The sequence below is a fragment of the Myotis davidii genome, unplaced genomic scaffold, assembly GCF_000327345.1.
Source record: "Myotis davidii unplaced genomic scaffold, ASM32734v1 scaffold1025, whole genome shotgun sequence".
Classification (NCBI taxonomy): Eukaryota; Metazoa; Chordata; class Mammalia; order Chiroptera; family Vespertilionidae; genus Myotis; species Myotis davidii.
This window is the reverse complement of record NW_006297812.1, coordinates 1,245,639-1,260,898: the sequence shown is the minus strand read 5'-3', so window position 1 is coordinate 1,260,898 and position 15,260 is coordinate 1,245,639. Positions and strand designations below refer to the sequence as shown.

At 54.3% G+C, this 15,260-nt stretch overlaps 1 protein-coding gene across 1 annotated transcript; it reads left to right on the top strand.

Annotated features, from left to right (window-relative positions):
* The first annotated feature begins 709 nt into the window (after positions 1-709).
* On the top strand, positions 710-9,899 carry TMPRSS5 (transmembrane protease, serine 5). Its single transcript, XM_015570324.1, is given in 13 exon segments — positions 710-827; positions 1,405-1,534; positions 1,891-1,943; positions 2,377-2,409; positions 2,412-2,497; positions 4,773-4,933; positions 5,242-5,355; positions 6,422-6,492; positions 6,495-6,521; positions 6,524-6,577; positions 8,657-8,708; positions 8,946-9,096; positions 9,714-9,899. Coding segments are annotated over 13 exon segments (1,236 nt in total).
* The last annotated feature ends 5,361 nt before the right edge of the window (positions 9,900-15,260 follow it).

The following is a 15,260-nucleotide window of genomic DNA, read 5'->3' as shown; positions in this document are numbered from 1 at the left end:
AATAAAATTGTAAATGGAAGATTATAAGAGAGGGTTTCCCATGCCAGCAAAAGTTACTGGCGTGCCATGTTTGGCACGCGTGCCAGGGGTTGCCCACCCCTGCCCTAGACTGTCTTTTAGCCAAAAAGGGAGGGGTTTAATTGCTAACACCCCCTATTGTTTTTATCTAAATTCTACAGGTCAAATAAAAGAAAAAAACAACGCATTCTACAGAATACTCAATGGCTCAAGGAAATCAGTCAGGATAGCATAGAGCAGCCCATATGGTCCAGCCTACAAGCAGCTCTGCCCAAATTAACCTGGGTTTAACCTCTTTTGGACCCCCTGAAACTATTTCTCCTCCTCCTCTTCAGGCCCTGCAAATTTGTACAAACAAGATTACAAGTCCTAGTTAACCAGACAGTAGGACAGTTTGTCCTTAACCCAGGTAAAGGGACCCTACCAGCCTATACCCCAGGAAATAATCTGAATTTACTCCTTAGGTATCCATGACATCCCCTCTCATGCAGGAAGTAATAAAGGAGAAACTGTGAGCCCATCCCTCTTCTTTATATGTACCTTTTAAGACTGGAATGAAAGGGTTAAAGAGAATAAAATGGGGGAGAGAAAAACTTACTGTGCTTAGCAGATAGCTTGCAGAAAGCTTGCAGCCCTGAACACTGCATAGCTCAGATAACCAGAAGAAACCTGGCATTGGGAGGAACCAAGGATGGACCGGATCCTTACACAGCAGAACGGCTTGCAGCCAGCAAGGATTAATGAAAGTCTGCCTCCCCCTTTAGTCTCCGATGACTCCTTTTTGTCTGACTCAGCCCACCTGCATCCAGGTGCCTGAAATTAAAATCTCTTGATACATTATGGCCTTATGTCATAGGTACATGACCCCGGTCCACTCCACACCTTTCCCTTACCATGTGCTGTGTTTCCATGACTCATCTTCAGGACTCACATGCTGATTCCTTTAGGTGGTGGTGCTGGAGGCCCACCTTAATGCATCTTGAATTCCTTGCAGCATCCCCAACCATGGCCTGTTCACTTGGGCTAACTGTTGTTTCCTGAATGAAGGGGTGAATGGTGCACTTCTTCCTCTGAGATAGGAGGGAACAAAGAAGGGTGCGATCGTGAGGCCTGAGGAAGGATGTTGAGGGATTCCGCAGATGTCCTCCTTGCTTGCGGGAGACAAGGTTTGGGGGTGAAGAGCTTAAGCTTTGGAATCAGCCCAACCTGGGTCAGATCTCTGCTCTGAGACTACTGGCTGTGAGAGTGAGCTGGGTGGGCTTAGGGGCTCAGGGAGAGCGGAGGCCTGGAGGAGCACCCGGGGGAACACATGGGAAGTCCCCAAGGTGGAGCAGGGCTGCCAGCGGCAGTGAGGACACAACTGATGTGCAAGTGACACTGTAGTAGGCTGTGGGGGTCTTGAGAGCCTGATGCTGGGCAGCCAGACCCCCATGGAGAGCTGGAATGCAGAGGAGGGCCCCGGACCTGGGATCTTCAGAGCAAAGCCAGGAGACGCACTGCAGAGGCCTGAGGCCCAGTAGGCCAGACTGGGCTGTAGGGGAATAATAGGGTCAGAGAGTCCCCTGACTCTCCTCCCCAGACCCCCCTTAGGTCAGCCCCAAATTGTTGATGGCAAAAGGCCATCTGGCTATTCACCTTAGATCTGATGTTTCTCTTGGTTTTCCATTTTGGGGAGTGAGTGGGCTCTGTGGGCTTCGGGGGAGAGGGGGAAGGGAGAGGTGTCAGGAGCAGTGGGACAAACTCAAGCTGCAGCTCAGTGACTGCCTGGCCCCGTGGTGGTGACGGGGTGAGGCTGGCAGGCAGGAGCAGGGCATCCAGTCCCCGCTCTGCGTCCCCCCTAGTCTCCTGGGCGGGCGTTGGTGTTCCAGGCAGTGTGGCAGCCCTGGGACTGCTGGCTGGTGTGAGTGTGGGCTTGTGGCTTCTAGGTCAGTGCTGGACCCTTCAGTGCCTGGGGAGGGTCGGGGCACAAGCTGTAAGGGATGCTGGGAGGAGGAGTGGGCATGAGCAGGTGTGAAGGCAGGTAGATGAGCAAGCGGCTTTCTTGTCCGCTCTGGGTGCACAAGGGGGGACGGGGAACTGTGCAGGAGGCTCTACATTCCAGTCCGGCAGGGAGAGGTACAAGGTACGGGGTGAGTGATCCTGGGAGGCCCCGCTCAAACATCAGGACAATACAGCAAGCGCTGCACCTCTCCTCAGCACCTCTCAGCGTGCTGGGTGGGTGACCTGCCTCAGGCAGGGGGCCGATGAGGAGGCCCCAGGTAGCTGCTTTTGCCTCCCTCTGCCACCTCGGCCTTTTTGTGGGAATCTCTTCCTTCCCCAGCCCCTCTCTGTGACCTCTCCTTGTGCTTGTGCTCCGAGTGCTGTGTCTGTGGCCAGTGGCCTCGCAGCCCATCCCGGGACCTGGCAAGATGAGGAGATGACTTTGAGCTGCTCGGAGGCCAAGGGTGAGGAAGCCCTGCCCTCCTCACTTCACAGCACAGTGGGCCACCCAAGGCCTGGGGACCCCTATCCCACCCTTCACAACTCTGAGACCCCCTTCTGGCTGGGGGAAAGCACACCAAAATGAGGGCCATGACTCCCCTGTCACCCATCTGCATCTCCTCCTCTGGTGGGAGGGTGGTGACACCGGCCAGTGTGCGGAGCTGCTCTCTGGTGAGGCTGTTGATACTCCCAGGGACTGACTTGGTCTCAAGCTGGGGCATGGCCAGGAGCCCAGGCTGCTGAAGGGTGGCAGCTTGCTGTTTGGGGCAGGGTGAGCCAGCAGTGGAGGGGAAGAGGAGCCAGGTGTATGGGAGACAGCGTGCCACGGGCAGGGGTCTCTGCCCAGTGGCCCCCTTTTGGGCTGGGAACATCACTGCATTGTCTCCCCCTCCCCCCAGCACTGGCCTCTCCTCTCTAGGTAAGGGCTGAGATCAGAAGGTTTGATGCTGCTGGGACTGGGTTAGAATCAGTGACAGAAGTTAGAACCAGCTGGGAGCCTGCCTTTTGGGAGCCGGGTGACTGGGCATGTTGCTTCTTGGAGCTTCCAGTTCCTTCTCTATGAAACAGAGATAAACCTGTTTACTGCATGAAGTTGTGAGGATAACCGAGCTCATATATAAGAGAGGCCAGCACAGAGCCTGGAAGAAGAGATGCTCAGGAAGTGGTAACGCTCACTATTATTGTCACAAGGCTCGAAACCAGAAGACGTGGACTTGGTCCTGGATCGTCATGGGCAGGTTATGTGACCTTGGGCAGGTTGCTTAACCTCCACGCCTTAGTTTTCCCTCGGAATGGGAGGATGGTGACACCCCACAGGCTGCATGATGCCGAGTGAAGGAACACATTTAAAAGCACTTGGTTAAACATACAGCTGAAATGCTGCACAAATAGGCTTATTTTGTTCTCAGAACGGACCTCATGTCCTGGGAGCAGGGAGTCTGACACTGAGTGACCCAGACGCTATCCTTAAAGTCTCTTCAGATCTCTAATGGCCAGGCCCCGCTGCCCCTGCCCACCTCACTCCTCTCCCCGACGGTGTACACCTCTCCCCACGGCCCACACCTCTCCCCCAGAGTGTACACCTCTCCCCATAGCACACACCACTCCCCATTGCGCCCATAGCACACACCTCTCCCCATGGCACACACCTCTCCCCATAGCACACACCTCTCCCCATGGCGCACAACTCTCCCCATGGCGGACACCTCTCCCCATAGCACACACCTCTCCCCACGGTGCACACCTCTCCCCCATAGCACACACCTCTCCCCATGGCGCACACCTCTGCTCATGGCGCACACCTCTCCCCATGGCACACACCTCTCCCCATAGCACACACCACTCCCCATTGCGCCCATAGCACACGCCTCTCCCCATAGCACACACCACTCCCCATTGCGCCCATAGCACACGCCTCTCCCCATAGCACACACCACTCCCCATTGCGCCCATAGCACACGCCTCTCCCCATAGCACACACCACTCCCCATTGCGCCCATAGCACACGCCTCTCCCCATAGCACACACCACTCCCCATTGCGCCCATAGCACACGCCTCTCCCCATAGCACACACCACTCCCCATTGCGCCCATAGCACACGCCTCTCCCCATAGCACACACCACTCCCCATTGCGCCCATAGCACACGCCTCTCCCCATAGCACACACCACTCCCCATTGCGCCCATAGCACACGCCTCTCCCCATAGCACACACCACTCCCCATTGCGCCCATAGCACACGCCTCTCCCCATAGCACACACCACTCCCCATTGCGCCCATAGCACACGCCTCTCCCCATAGCACACACCACTCCCCATTGCGCCCATAGCACACACCTCTCCCCCTCGCACACCCCTCTCCCCATGGCGCACAACTCTCCCCATGGCGGACCCCTCTCCCCATAGCACACTCCTCTCCCCATAGCACACATCTCTCCCCATGGCACACACCTCTCCCCATAGCACACATCTCTCCCCCTAGCACACATCTCTCCCCCTAGCACACATCTCTCCCCCTAGCACACATCTCTCCCCCTAGCACACATCTCTCCCCCTAGCACACATCTCTCCCCCTAGCACACATCTCTCCCCCTAGCACACATCTCTCCCCCTAGCACACATCTCTCCCCCTAGCACACATCTCTCCCCATAGCACACATCTCTCCCCCATAGCACACATCTCTCCCCCTCAGCACACATCTCTCCCCATGGCACACACCTCTCCCCATGGCATATGCTTCCGCTACGGCACATGCCTTTCCCCCATGGCCAGTGGGACATGACTGTCATGCCCCGTTTCAGTATCTTTCAGAATAAACACGAGGACTTCCTGCCAAAAGTGCAGGTGGGGGCCCGACCAGGCTGGCTGCTGGTCTGCTGCCAGGGCTGGAGCCCCGCCCTGGGGTGCGGGTCTGCCAGCCTTGGACACCTCAGGTGATTGGGGCCAGATCTGGGCCTGGGGAGAGGAGGAGCTGGCAGGCAGTGGAACCTCTGCCTGTCTTGGTGGTCAGCATGCTCAGGGAATGGCAGGCGGTTCTTCTGCGCCTCTCCTGGCCTCTGGGCACTGTGTCTCTCCCCTGAGGACCTCTGCTTTTGAACAAGCCTAAATCCCAGAGAGATCATGGTCACAGCCTTGCTCCAGCACCTTCCTGGAGTATCTCTTGCACGGTCTAGTTACTGACCCCACTGCGCATGCTGCAGTTTAAAGCTGTTTCCTTCGTTCTCTCCTCTTCTTCTGCCAGGATTCACCACCACAAGGGAGTTCATCTGTCTGATGTCAAACTCAGCCACTGGCAGGAGTTTGCTCAGCTCTCCCCTGGCCTGGGAGGCCTCCCGGGGGAGGTGCGGCAGCCCAGGTAGGGCTTCTGAGGAGGTTGAGTGGGGTCCCTTACTTCCCAGGGGGAAGTCCAGCAACAGTCTTTCTGTCCTGGGAGCCTGGGGGTGATGACGTTGGCTGCGTAAGAGGACAAAGAGGAACATTTCCCGACCAGGAACTGCACACTCAGATCCGCGAGCCTGCCCATCCGAGGGTCAGACCTTATCCTACTTGCCCCTCACAAGAACTGCAGGATAGGTTGTTCTTGTCCCAGGATGTCACATGCTACTCTTATTCCCACTTTACAGGTGGGGAAACAGAGGCTTGATGAGGTAAAGGGTCTTGTCCAAGGTCACCCAACTAATAAGCATCCAAACCAAGTGTTGAAACCAGGCTCCCATCTCCAATCTGAGTGCCACATTTTATTTGGATAATTCTGATGTCTTAGGAAAGAGGCCTGGCACTGGCTAAGAACTGCTTGGAGCCTAGAGACACTCCAGAGAAGAGGGCTCTGGGGTGGAAGGGACCCCTCCCCAAATCCGGGGTGTGGGCAGGGGCTGAGAGGTCTCCACTCTGCCTGGACTTCCTCCAGCTGCGGGCTGAGCATCCTCAGTGCTCTAGAGCCTCACACCTTTGCACCACCTTCTCCGATGTCTCCTCACCTTAGCCACCTGAACAGGCACAGGGACTAGGGGTGGGACTGACTCCGCCAGGAGAGCCGGGAGGCTGTGGGTTTGGGAAACCAGAAGAGACTAAGGATCCGGCTTAGTCAGAATATCACACAAGGCCCTTCTCCTGTTGTGAAAAGTGGAGAGAGCTATGCAGGAGCGAGGCGGTGGTAACTGCAGATGACTCACAGTGTTTCCCTTCTCTATCCATCGGGACTAGAGCACTTATTAAGCACCAGCTGCATACCCAGTGTCTTGCCAGCTGTGAGGGGAGACTAAGAAGCATGGGTTCTGGGAGCTTGCTATCTGTGGTGGGGGTCCCCGCTCTGGCTGGCTCCTCCACCCTCCACCCTCTACCTTCCACCCTCCACCCTCCACCTCACTCACATCAGCTTTTTCTGCCCTTGCTTCCCCGGTCAGCATGGCTCCTGTGTGCAGTTTCAGGCTGGCCCGCCTGTCCAGCTGGCAGGTCCATGCGGGGCTGGTCAGCCACAATGTGGTCAGGCCCCATGAGGACCTGTGGTGGAGAGGGTCATCCCCCGCCTCCCTACAGTGCCCGGAATTACAACTACAGTGTGGCCTTGACTTACGAGTGTCCCGACTAACGAGTTTTTTGAGATACCAGCTGTCTCTCGGCCAATTTTTTGCATTGAGTTGCTAGAGTAATTTGAGTTAACGAGCTCCTTAACGAGCTCGGTCTCGGAATGAATTAAACTCGTAAGTCAAGGCCCCACTGTACGACGACGTTGCTCTCCTGCAGCTCAATTTCTCAGGTGAGGTGCTGGCCCTGGGCAGCAGGTGCAGGTTGTGGTGAGAGAGAGGCAGACGCTGGGAGGGCCGGCAGCGGGGCTGACTTCTGAGGGTCCCTCCTAGCGCTGTAAACGGTAAAGTATTCAGTGCATTTGGTGACAATGGTGAACTTCAGCATCGACTGGAGCTGATGTTGCACCAACTCTCCCACCTGCTCTTGTGGGGACGGAGGGCTGGCCCTTTTCATGCTGGGCTGCGGCGGGATCTGCCTGGAGGTCCCTAGAAGAGCTTTGCGGTTGTTTCATCTACCAACAGCCGCTCTACCCTGTCTGCAGGCGTGTGCCAGGTCCCAGCCAATAGTGGCATGTTACAATGAATAAGATTTCTTCTATTTTTCCAAATATTCTTTCGCTCATTCCTCGTAACAGTCCTGTCAGGTAGATGAGGCAGGTGTGTACAGATAGGACACCAAGTTTAGTGAGGGAAGTGACTCTCAAGTCCATGTGACTCCAGGGCCAGGGCTCCTCAGCACACATGTGCACATGCATACTCCCCTATAGACACATACACTCACACAGTACATGCTCACGCACACTGACTTCCATGCACACGCGCATTCCCACGCACACATACTCACCGGAATGACACTCACAATACTCCATGCACACTCATGCACACTCCCATGCACACACACTCACACCAAACACACTCACTCCTGGGCACACACTCACACCATACACATTCATGTGCACACACCGACAAACACTCAGCACTCCTCCATCCCACTGCAACCTGTACCCTGGGGTTTCCCGAAAAGAAGTTGTTGCTGTATTTCTTTCATTTTATTATATGTGGGTACGCTCTGAACTCTTGTTCAAGAGTGACTGTTTCTAAATTGACTTAAATATACTCGAGAGGAGAATTTTAAGTTCTTACCTGACTGGAGAGCCAGTGTTACTTCCAGTGAATAGATTGCCACAAAGCACACAGAGGGCAACAGAACAGTGTTCTGGCTCCCGCCAGGGGCTGCCAGCAGAACCGCTCGGCCGGGCCTGCTCTCTGTGTTTCAGTGCAGGGTGACAGGCATTGAGGGAGGCACAGAGGGGCACCGGATGGAGTCTTTCTCCTGGATGTGGTTGGAGGGACTGAATGAGAAGGGAAAGGGAGCTACTCTCTCCCCAGGTGCCTGTGTTTAGTTAATGCATGCCTGCATTCTACCTGAGAACATGTGTGGGCTTCACCTGTCGGGCATTTTGGGAACAATGTCCCAAGAAGCCAAAACACCCTGAGGGAAACCCCAAATGAGTTCACAGTAGGACAAGCTGGGTACAACCACCGGGGAGAATTTGTACTTTTCCTCAGTGCCCGGGTCGGGGGTGTGCAGCCTGTACTCAGCCCTAGAGGGCGCCATGCCACTGCACTCTACACATCGTCCTCTGTGTGAGCGGGACCCTCCAGGTGGTACAGGGCACAACCCACACAGCCCCCCAGAGGCCTGGCTGGTAGAGACCACGAACCAGGACTGTTTGAGAAGGGAAGAGGACCTGCCAGCCCTGGCAGTCTCCCCTGTGTGGGTCTCTCTGAAATTATAACCTGAGTTTTTCCTAAACGCAGGCCCTTTACTTTTGCTCTCCTTGTTCCAGCAGTGCCCAGGCCTCAGCATTCGGGGTGCATGTGTGAGTGAGGTCTACTCCTCCTCTTGACTACCAGCCCCCAAGTCTTGGGGACACTGTGCTCCGAGGCCTCTGTGTTCATGGTCCTTGCTTTACACCCTGCGGCCTACACTTGTGCCCCTTCATTTTCACGTCTGCCTCCCGCCGCCCATGGCTGGGACACACTGCAGGACACGCTGCAGGACGCGGTAGTGCTGCTGCTCAGCACCCGGCTCTCAACAGCTCCCGCGTGTATAATGGGGGTGCCCCCCCCCCATGCTGTGTGCCAGCTACCTGGACAGGAGGGCTGATGCCTGCCAGGTGTGGCAGCAAGGGGGCCAAGGAGGAAGGTGGGGGCGGGGTCTTGCTGGGGCTGGGTCCCTGGCCTGAGCAGCCGGTCTAGGAGGCTGAGGCAAGACGGGATCTATGCTGGAAGCAGGAGGGGCCAGAATGGAGGGTCTGCTCCCTGGGGAGGCCTGGTGCCCCTTCACCTGGAAGGACTGCCTGCCTGTTTCTCTGGTTCCCTGTGCTTGGACTCTTGGGGGGATAATGGGAGGGAGGAGGGGGGAAGGGGCGCTGGTGTGCCCAGATGGGGGCACGTGACGCCTCGGGGGTGTGGTCAGCTGGGGCGGAGGCTGTGCAGAGCCCAAGCACCCTGGGGTCTATGCCAGAGTTGCAGAGCTTTTGGACTGGATCCATGACATGGTGCGGGTGAGTGTGGGGCCAGGGTGCAGAGGGGAGGTTTGTAAAGAACCTGTCCCTCAGAAACTGTGGCCCTTACCCCTTAGGCCTGGGCCTGGCTGGGGTGGGAGAGGGGCAAAGGCATGCTCCCCAGAGTAAGAGGAAAAGGAAATGATGCAGAGAACACTGAATCCACTGCATTTCTACCCACGTAAGCCCTGGCTGGGGAGAAGCTGACCTGAGTGTGTGTGATAGCCCCGATCTGCCATTGACCGGGTGACCTTTGGCAAGTTCCTAACTTGGCAACCCTCCGTTGCCGGGTAATAGCCATCATGGCGCCCTTGCATGCTAGCGTGAGGATTAAACATGGCAAGAGCTGTACAGGACCTGCGGAGTCCTAGGTTGGAGCGAGTGAGCCTGGGCTTCTCTATGGATGTACTGATGACCACCACTGGTCCCTGGTTTCTAAGGCAGTTACTAGTGCCTGCATTCCCCCGCGCTGGGGGCCGAGCTCAGCGTTTAGCAGTTTGGGTTTGGCAACTCATTCTGTGTGACACTGGGCAAGTCATTCACCTCCACCTGTTCCGAGCGAGGGAGGGCCTAGTGAGATAATGTGAGTATAAACACATTATTTGTACCCAGTACAGTACAAAGGCAGGGCGTGGCGAGGGAAAACTCTGCAGGTCGGCACAGGGTGGGTGGCGGATAACAAGCTTGATGGATTACGGGGACACGTGCCTCCAACTTCTCACTCAAACCTTACAAAAAGCCCAGAGAAGCGAGTATTGTTAGCCCGCTTGATAGAAGTAGAAGTGCAGGTTCCGAATGGTTAAGTGATTTATTAAAATAAGTTACTCGGCTAGTGGGTGGGTCCAGCTCCCTTCTCTGTCAGCTCAGGACTCCCTCCCCCAGCCCTGCCCTTTCCTCCTCCTCACTGCAGAGCAGCCTCCTGTTTTGGGGTCTCTGGCAGGTCCACTAGATGGAGGAGAAGCGGACCCCGATGCAGAAGATATGGATACATGTATCTTATTACCACACACGACACAGTGGCCACCACTGGCCAGCCTCTGGGGGTAGGGCCTCTCCCCTTGGGCCCCGATTTCTAGACCCTCTATCTCACCAGAGAGCCCCAGCGACAAGAGGAAGGATGGTCAAGGTTGGGACCATGGAGGAGCCGATGGACATGGGGGAGGGGCTGGAGAGGAAGGGGCGGCTGGAAGCAGCTGGAAGCTGCCTTCTGCCCTCTCCCCTCCCAGCCCATCACTTGGGAGGATGCCCAGGGATCCCTGGGGCCTGCCTTGTCCCTGTGCTCTCAGGTGGGTGGTGGTGAGAGCAGTGCCTCCTTAGAGGAGCCCCTGGCCCTGGAGGCTCCTGGGAAGATGGGGTCAAGGCTGGACAGTCCAGATTAAGCCCATGGAGTCAGGATCCTCCCCACTCTCCACGGTTGGTCTCACCTACTTCCTGTTCTTACCTGGCTCTGACTGGCCCTGCTGGGGCAGGGGTAGGAGTGGGGACACTGGAAGGACCTCTGGTTGGTGTTGGAATAGGGAGTTGGTTTTAAATGACAGTTCTGTGAACTGGTCCAAGGAGTTCTTTTATTAAAGGAACTCCTTTAATAAAAGGGTTGTATGGTCACCGTTCAGTCTCTCTCTCTCTCTCTTTATCTCTCTCTCTCTCTTTCTCTCTCATTAATGGGTAGAATTACAATTTCCCTTTCATACATGTTTCTTAAAGCTCTAGAACTCACTCCTGCTCATCTCTCCTACTTTCCCTCTGGGGATTAATAGTCTGATTGCTGTTTCTCTGTCTTTGGATCTGTCCCTGTTCATCAGTCTATGTTGTTCTCTATATTCCACAAATGAGTGAAATCATGAGGTATTTATCTTTAATTCTTTACATTTGTTAAATCTGTGTGCAGGATGCTGCCCAGCCTCCTCGGTGCTGAGATGATGCAAGTCTGAGAAACACGTAAGTCAGTGCTGTCTCAGGGAGTTCTGGCTTCCCCACAAGACCCATCTCTCCTTAGCTCCTGGCTCCTGTTCCAGAACCGAGCCTTGGGGCTTGGGGAGCTTTCCTTCTGCGGTGAGGCTTAGCACTTTCCTGGTCAAGCTTCTCCTCGTTCTCCTCCTGAGCAATTGAAATGCAATTGGCATCTTGGTTCTAAAAACGGCAATGGATTTTTTATGGTGCTTACCCAAGGAAGTGCAATTAGCCTGTAGCAATAGCACAGTGTTTCCATGAGTTTATCAGCATGTTTAAAGGAGTGGTAGAAATGAATATTCATTCCTGGAGGGTCTGCTTCCGTGTTTTGAACCAGGGCCTCCTGCATTGTCTCTGGATCCGGGAGGGGCTGCAGGTGTGCTGGGAGCACTCACCACAGCTGCGGTACAGCTTCAGGGCAGCCGATGCCCTGGGCAGGGAGGAGTCACCTGCAGGTCCAGCAACTATGATCTTTTGTGTGTTTCTGATGTCACCCGTGAGCATTTGCTTATGTAAAGGGAGGTTTCTGTTGATTGCAGTCATTATGACCTGTTAGTAATTAGTAACATTTGAATACTACTTCACAGTTTATCAATCCTGCTCACATGTGGCATCTCATTTAAACCTCACAACATCTGTGTGGTGAAGATACTGTTATTGGGCCCATTTTATGAGCAAGAAAATTGGTTCAGAAAGATTAAGTGACTTTCCGAGGCCAGCCAGCTAGTAAGTGTCAGGGCCCAAATGTGACCTAGGTTTTTGACTCCAAATCCACATCGCTGTTGACCCATGAATTAAGGAGAAGTGTACAATCGGAAGGAACCTGGCAAACTCACCTGCCTGCAGTGATACTTTCTCTAGGTGAGGTCATCAAAACCTTGCCCCTATGGGAGACCCTTAAGTCAAGTTCTTACCGATCCCCGGTTCTCCATGAGATTCAGGGTCTAATTCAAATGTTACCAATGAGCATCTTCACAGGAGGAGGATGAAGGGAACCTGCTGAGAGAGTTTGCTGACAGCGAGTCCCTGTTTGCTGATAGGAACTCCTGCCAGCAGACCAGGCAGATGTGCAGACTCCGAGGCACTGACCTGCCCTTCCTATTGGCACCTGCCTCTCCAGGCCTTAGGAAAGTGAGGAGGCGTGGGTGCATTCCAGGGCTGGCTGTGGGAGTGCGGGGGTGGAGATGGGGGCAAGGAAAGGTGGGAGATTCAGGTCCAGAAGGATTTGAATGAGGACCAGGTGGGTGCCCAGCTGTGTTAAGCTTGTAGGGAATGCAGAGGCCGAGAAGTCGCTGCCTTATTGGAGCAGAGACTTACTTGCCATGAACTATTAGTGGCCAGCCAGGCCGGAAGCTGCTGGGGGTTGTTAAACGCTAATCAAGTTCCAAGCGCGCTAATCAAGTTCCAAGCGCCTCTTGTTGAGTAAGTCAGGGCCTGGGGAAGGAGGAGGATGTGAGGGTCTGGGGAAGGTTCTACAGAATCTCTTCCCTAACCCTGAAGGCAGAGTTGGTGGAGATTCTGGCCAGTTTCCACCATATACAGGGCCCCACCACCTTTAGCTGGCCCCTTCAGGGCCAATGTCAGGGAAATTCTCACACTGAGTATCATACTTCTTTCTCATCAAAAGTGTCCTCATCTTTTGAGGCTGCCACACTAATTATCCCCCTCTACACACACACACACTCACATGCTCACACACTGGCTCAATGCTTTATCCTGGCAGGCATGGTCGTAAATTACTAGAAAGAATTAATCAGGAAGCCATATATTACTCTTACAGACCTATAGTTGTGTGTGTGTGTGTATGTGTGTGTGTGTGTGTGTGTGGTCATTTTCCACACGGGCTTCTGAATCTGAAGTCATCCTTCCAGGACTGCTTCCCCAGGCCCTCTTTAACATTGTGGGGCTTAGGGCACGAGTGTGGGTGGAAGGCACATGCCCTATGTGTAAACAGTTAGAAGTAACACACCCAATTAGCAAATGATTCAATTAAAAATGCCCTCTCCTCTTGCCATGACAAACATTCCCTGTTAAGGATGTGGAAGTCCAGGTTCAAATTTAGAATCCTTGAATCCCTGTGCTCTGTCCGAACTCATGCAGGATGGGGAGAGCCAGCTGTGGCTCCCTTCTCTCCCACTCCCTGGTCCATCCCCTGCTACACCTGGCCTGTGGCAGCCATGTGGACACTCCCCTCCTTAGGGTAGGCCCAGCAGGGGGGTGGGTCTGCCCTCAGGGACAGAGACTGTGCAGTCTCAAGGCCTCTTGAATTCAGGGCCTAGAAGGGAGCTTGTGAGTCCATGTGGGCACATTATTTCAGCTCCGTGAGCTTCTCCCCTTAGGGAGGGTCTGGTCAAAAGGGCCAGGACAGCAAGGCTGGGACTAGGGTGAGGCAAGTGGGGTGTCACTGTCAGGGTCACACAAAGGTAAGTTGGCTCCTGCCTCACCCCAATCTTGGCCTGCAGGACAGGGTCCTCCAGGGTGGGCTGCTCAGGGCAGGCCGACTCCTGTTGTCTGGTCTCATAGGAGCTGAAATTTACTTCTGCCCATCAAGTCAGACAGAGGTAAGGTGACAGAAGCAGACTCTCTCTCCTGCGCACCCCACTCCTCCAGAGTCCCGTCAAGCACCTCAGACACAGTTCAGGGAGCTTCACTTCCAGGTCAGCCTCCATGGCGCCCCCTGGGCTCACACTCAGTGAAAAATACCCAGGATGATTCATGATGATCCCGTCAGGGGCCTCTCAGAAATGAACCGAAATAAACATGAGGAAAAACTCCAGTGTACCGATGGCTCAGAACAATCTCACAGAGCAGAGTTCAGTAAAAACTAAAGCGAGTCAAAGCTCATTAGAAATATGGAAGTATTGGGGCAGGAAAAGGCTGTGGGAGAGGAGCTGGAAATGAATCCACGTGCCTTTTGGAGAGGCCTGGACTAAATTTGGACTGAATTGTATTCTGCTGCTCCCCACCCCCACCCCCAGAGTGCTGTGTTGAAGCCCCAATCCCCAGTGTGACAGTATATGTGGAGGAGATAGGGCCTTTAGGAAGGTAATTATGGTTAAAGGAGGTCATAAGGGTGGGGCCCTGACCCCATGGTGCTGGTGTCCCTATCAGAAGAGGAACAGATATCAGAGCTCTCTCCTCATGCACACAGAGAAGAGGCCATGTGAGGGCATAGCAAGAAGTTACCATCTGCAAGCCAGAGGGGAATCCACCCCAGAAACTGACCAACCTAGAGGGCACCTTGATCTTGGACTATGAGGCTCTGTCGTTTGAGCCCCGCAGTCTATGGTATTCTGTTATGACAGCCCTAGCAGACTAATAGGAAGCTAAATCAGCGAGGGAGTGTTCGTAAACAGAACACACCCAAGAGCAAGCACAGGGTGTGCTCATAGAGCCTGTCACTCAGTCAGGTATTTGTGGGAGGCATTTAGGAGAGCCTGGAGAGGAGAAGAGAAAGGCGCTGGGCAGGAGCCCACAGCCTGAGCTCTAACCTGGCCTCCATCATGAGTTAATGAACCCCACTCTCACTGGAACCCCGCTAAGTTTGTATTTTCTCCTCTACGAAATGGAACTGATGATATATGTCCTGTTTAATTGGCAGAGCAGGTGGGAAGACCAAGTAAAATCAAATTACGAGAAGGCTGTTAAGGTTGCATAGAGCGAGGCAGATGTAAAGGTTGTTTCTCACCTGCGTTGTCCAATCTGCCAGTTCATGTTCACCCAGCCGAAGCGGGTTTGCTCCGTTCTCCCATGCCCATCCAAGCCTTGAGCCCCCAGGACTGAGTACAACAGTTCTGCCTCCAAGGTATGCATGATCTAGATGGAGGCAGACACTAAAGACCAGCTATCTCTTTTATTTGACAAAAGAGCAAAGATGTGGAAGACTTTGGGAGTTAGCTATAATTACTTTGCAACTATTTACAGATGGATGTTTGTTGCCAAGAAGGGACTGATGTGGTGGATGTAGGCATTCCCTACCTACTATCATTGTTTTAAGAAAACCAGTGGAGGCAAATGATGTTTTGATCGTAACCTCAGCAGTGTGGTTTCCATACCAACCTATTCGTGCAGAATAAAAAGCCCAAGACGAAAAGCTGCCTCTAACTCACAAGGTGGCTAGCCGTGGCTGAATGGTGGTTTAGAGAAAAAACCGAGGCCCACCCCCACAGTGCCCAGCCAGAGCATGTGCGGGCCCACACACGGGCACACAGCAC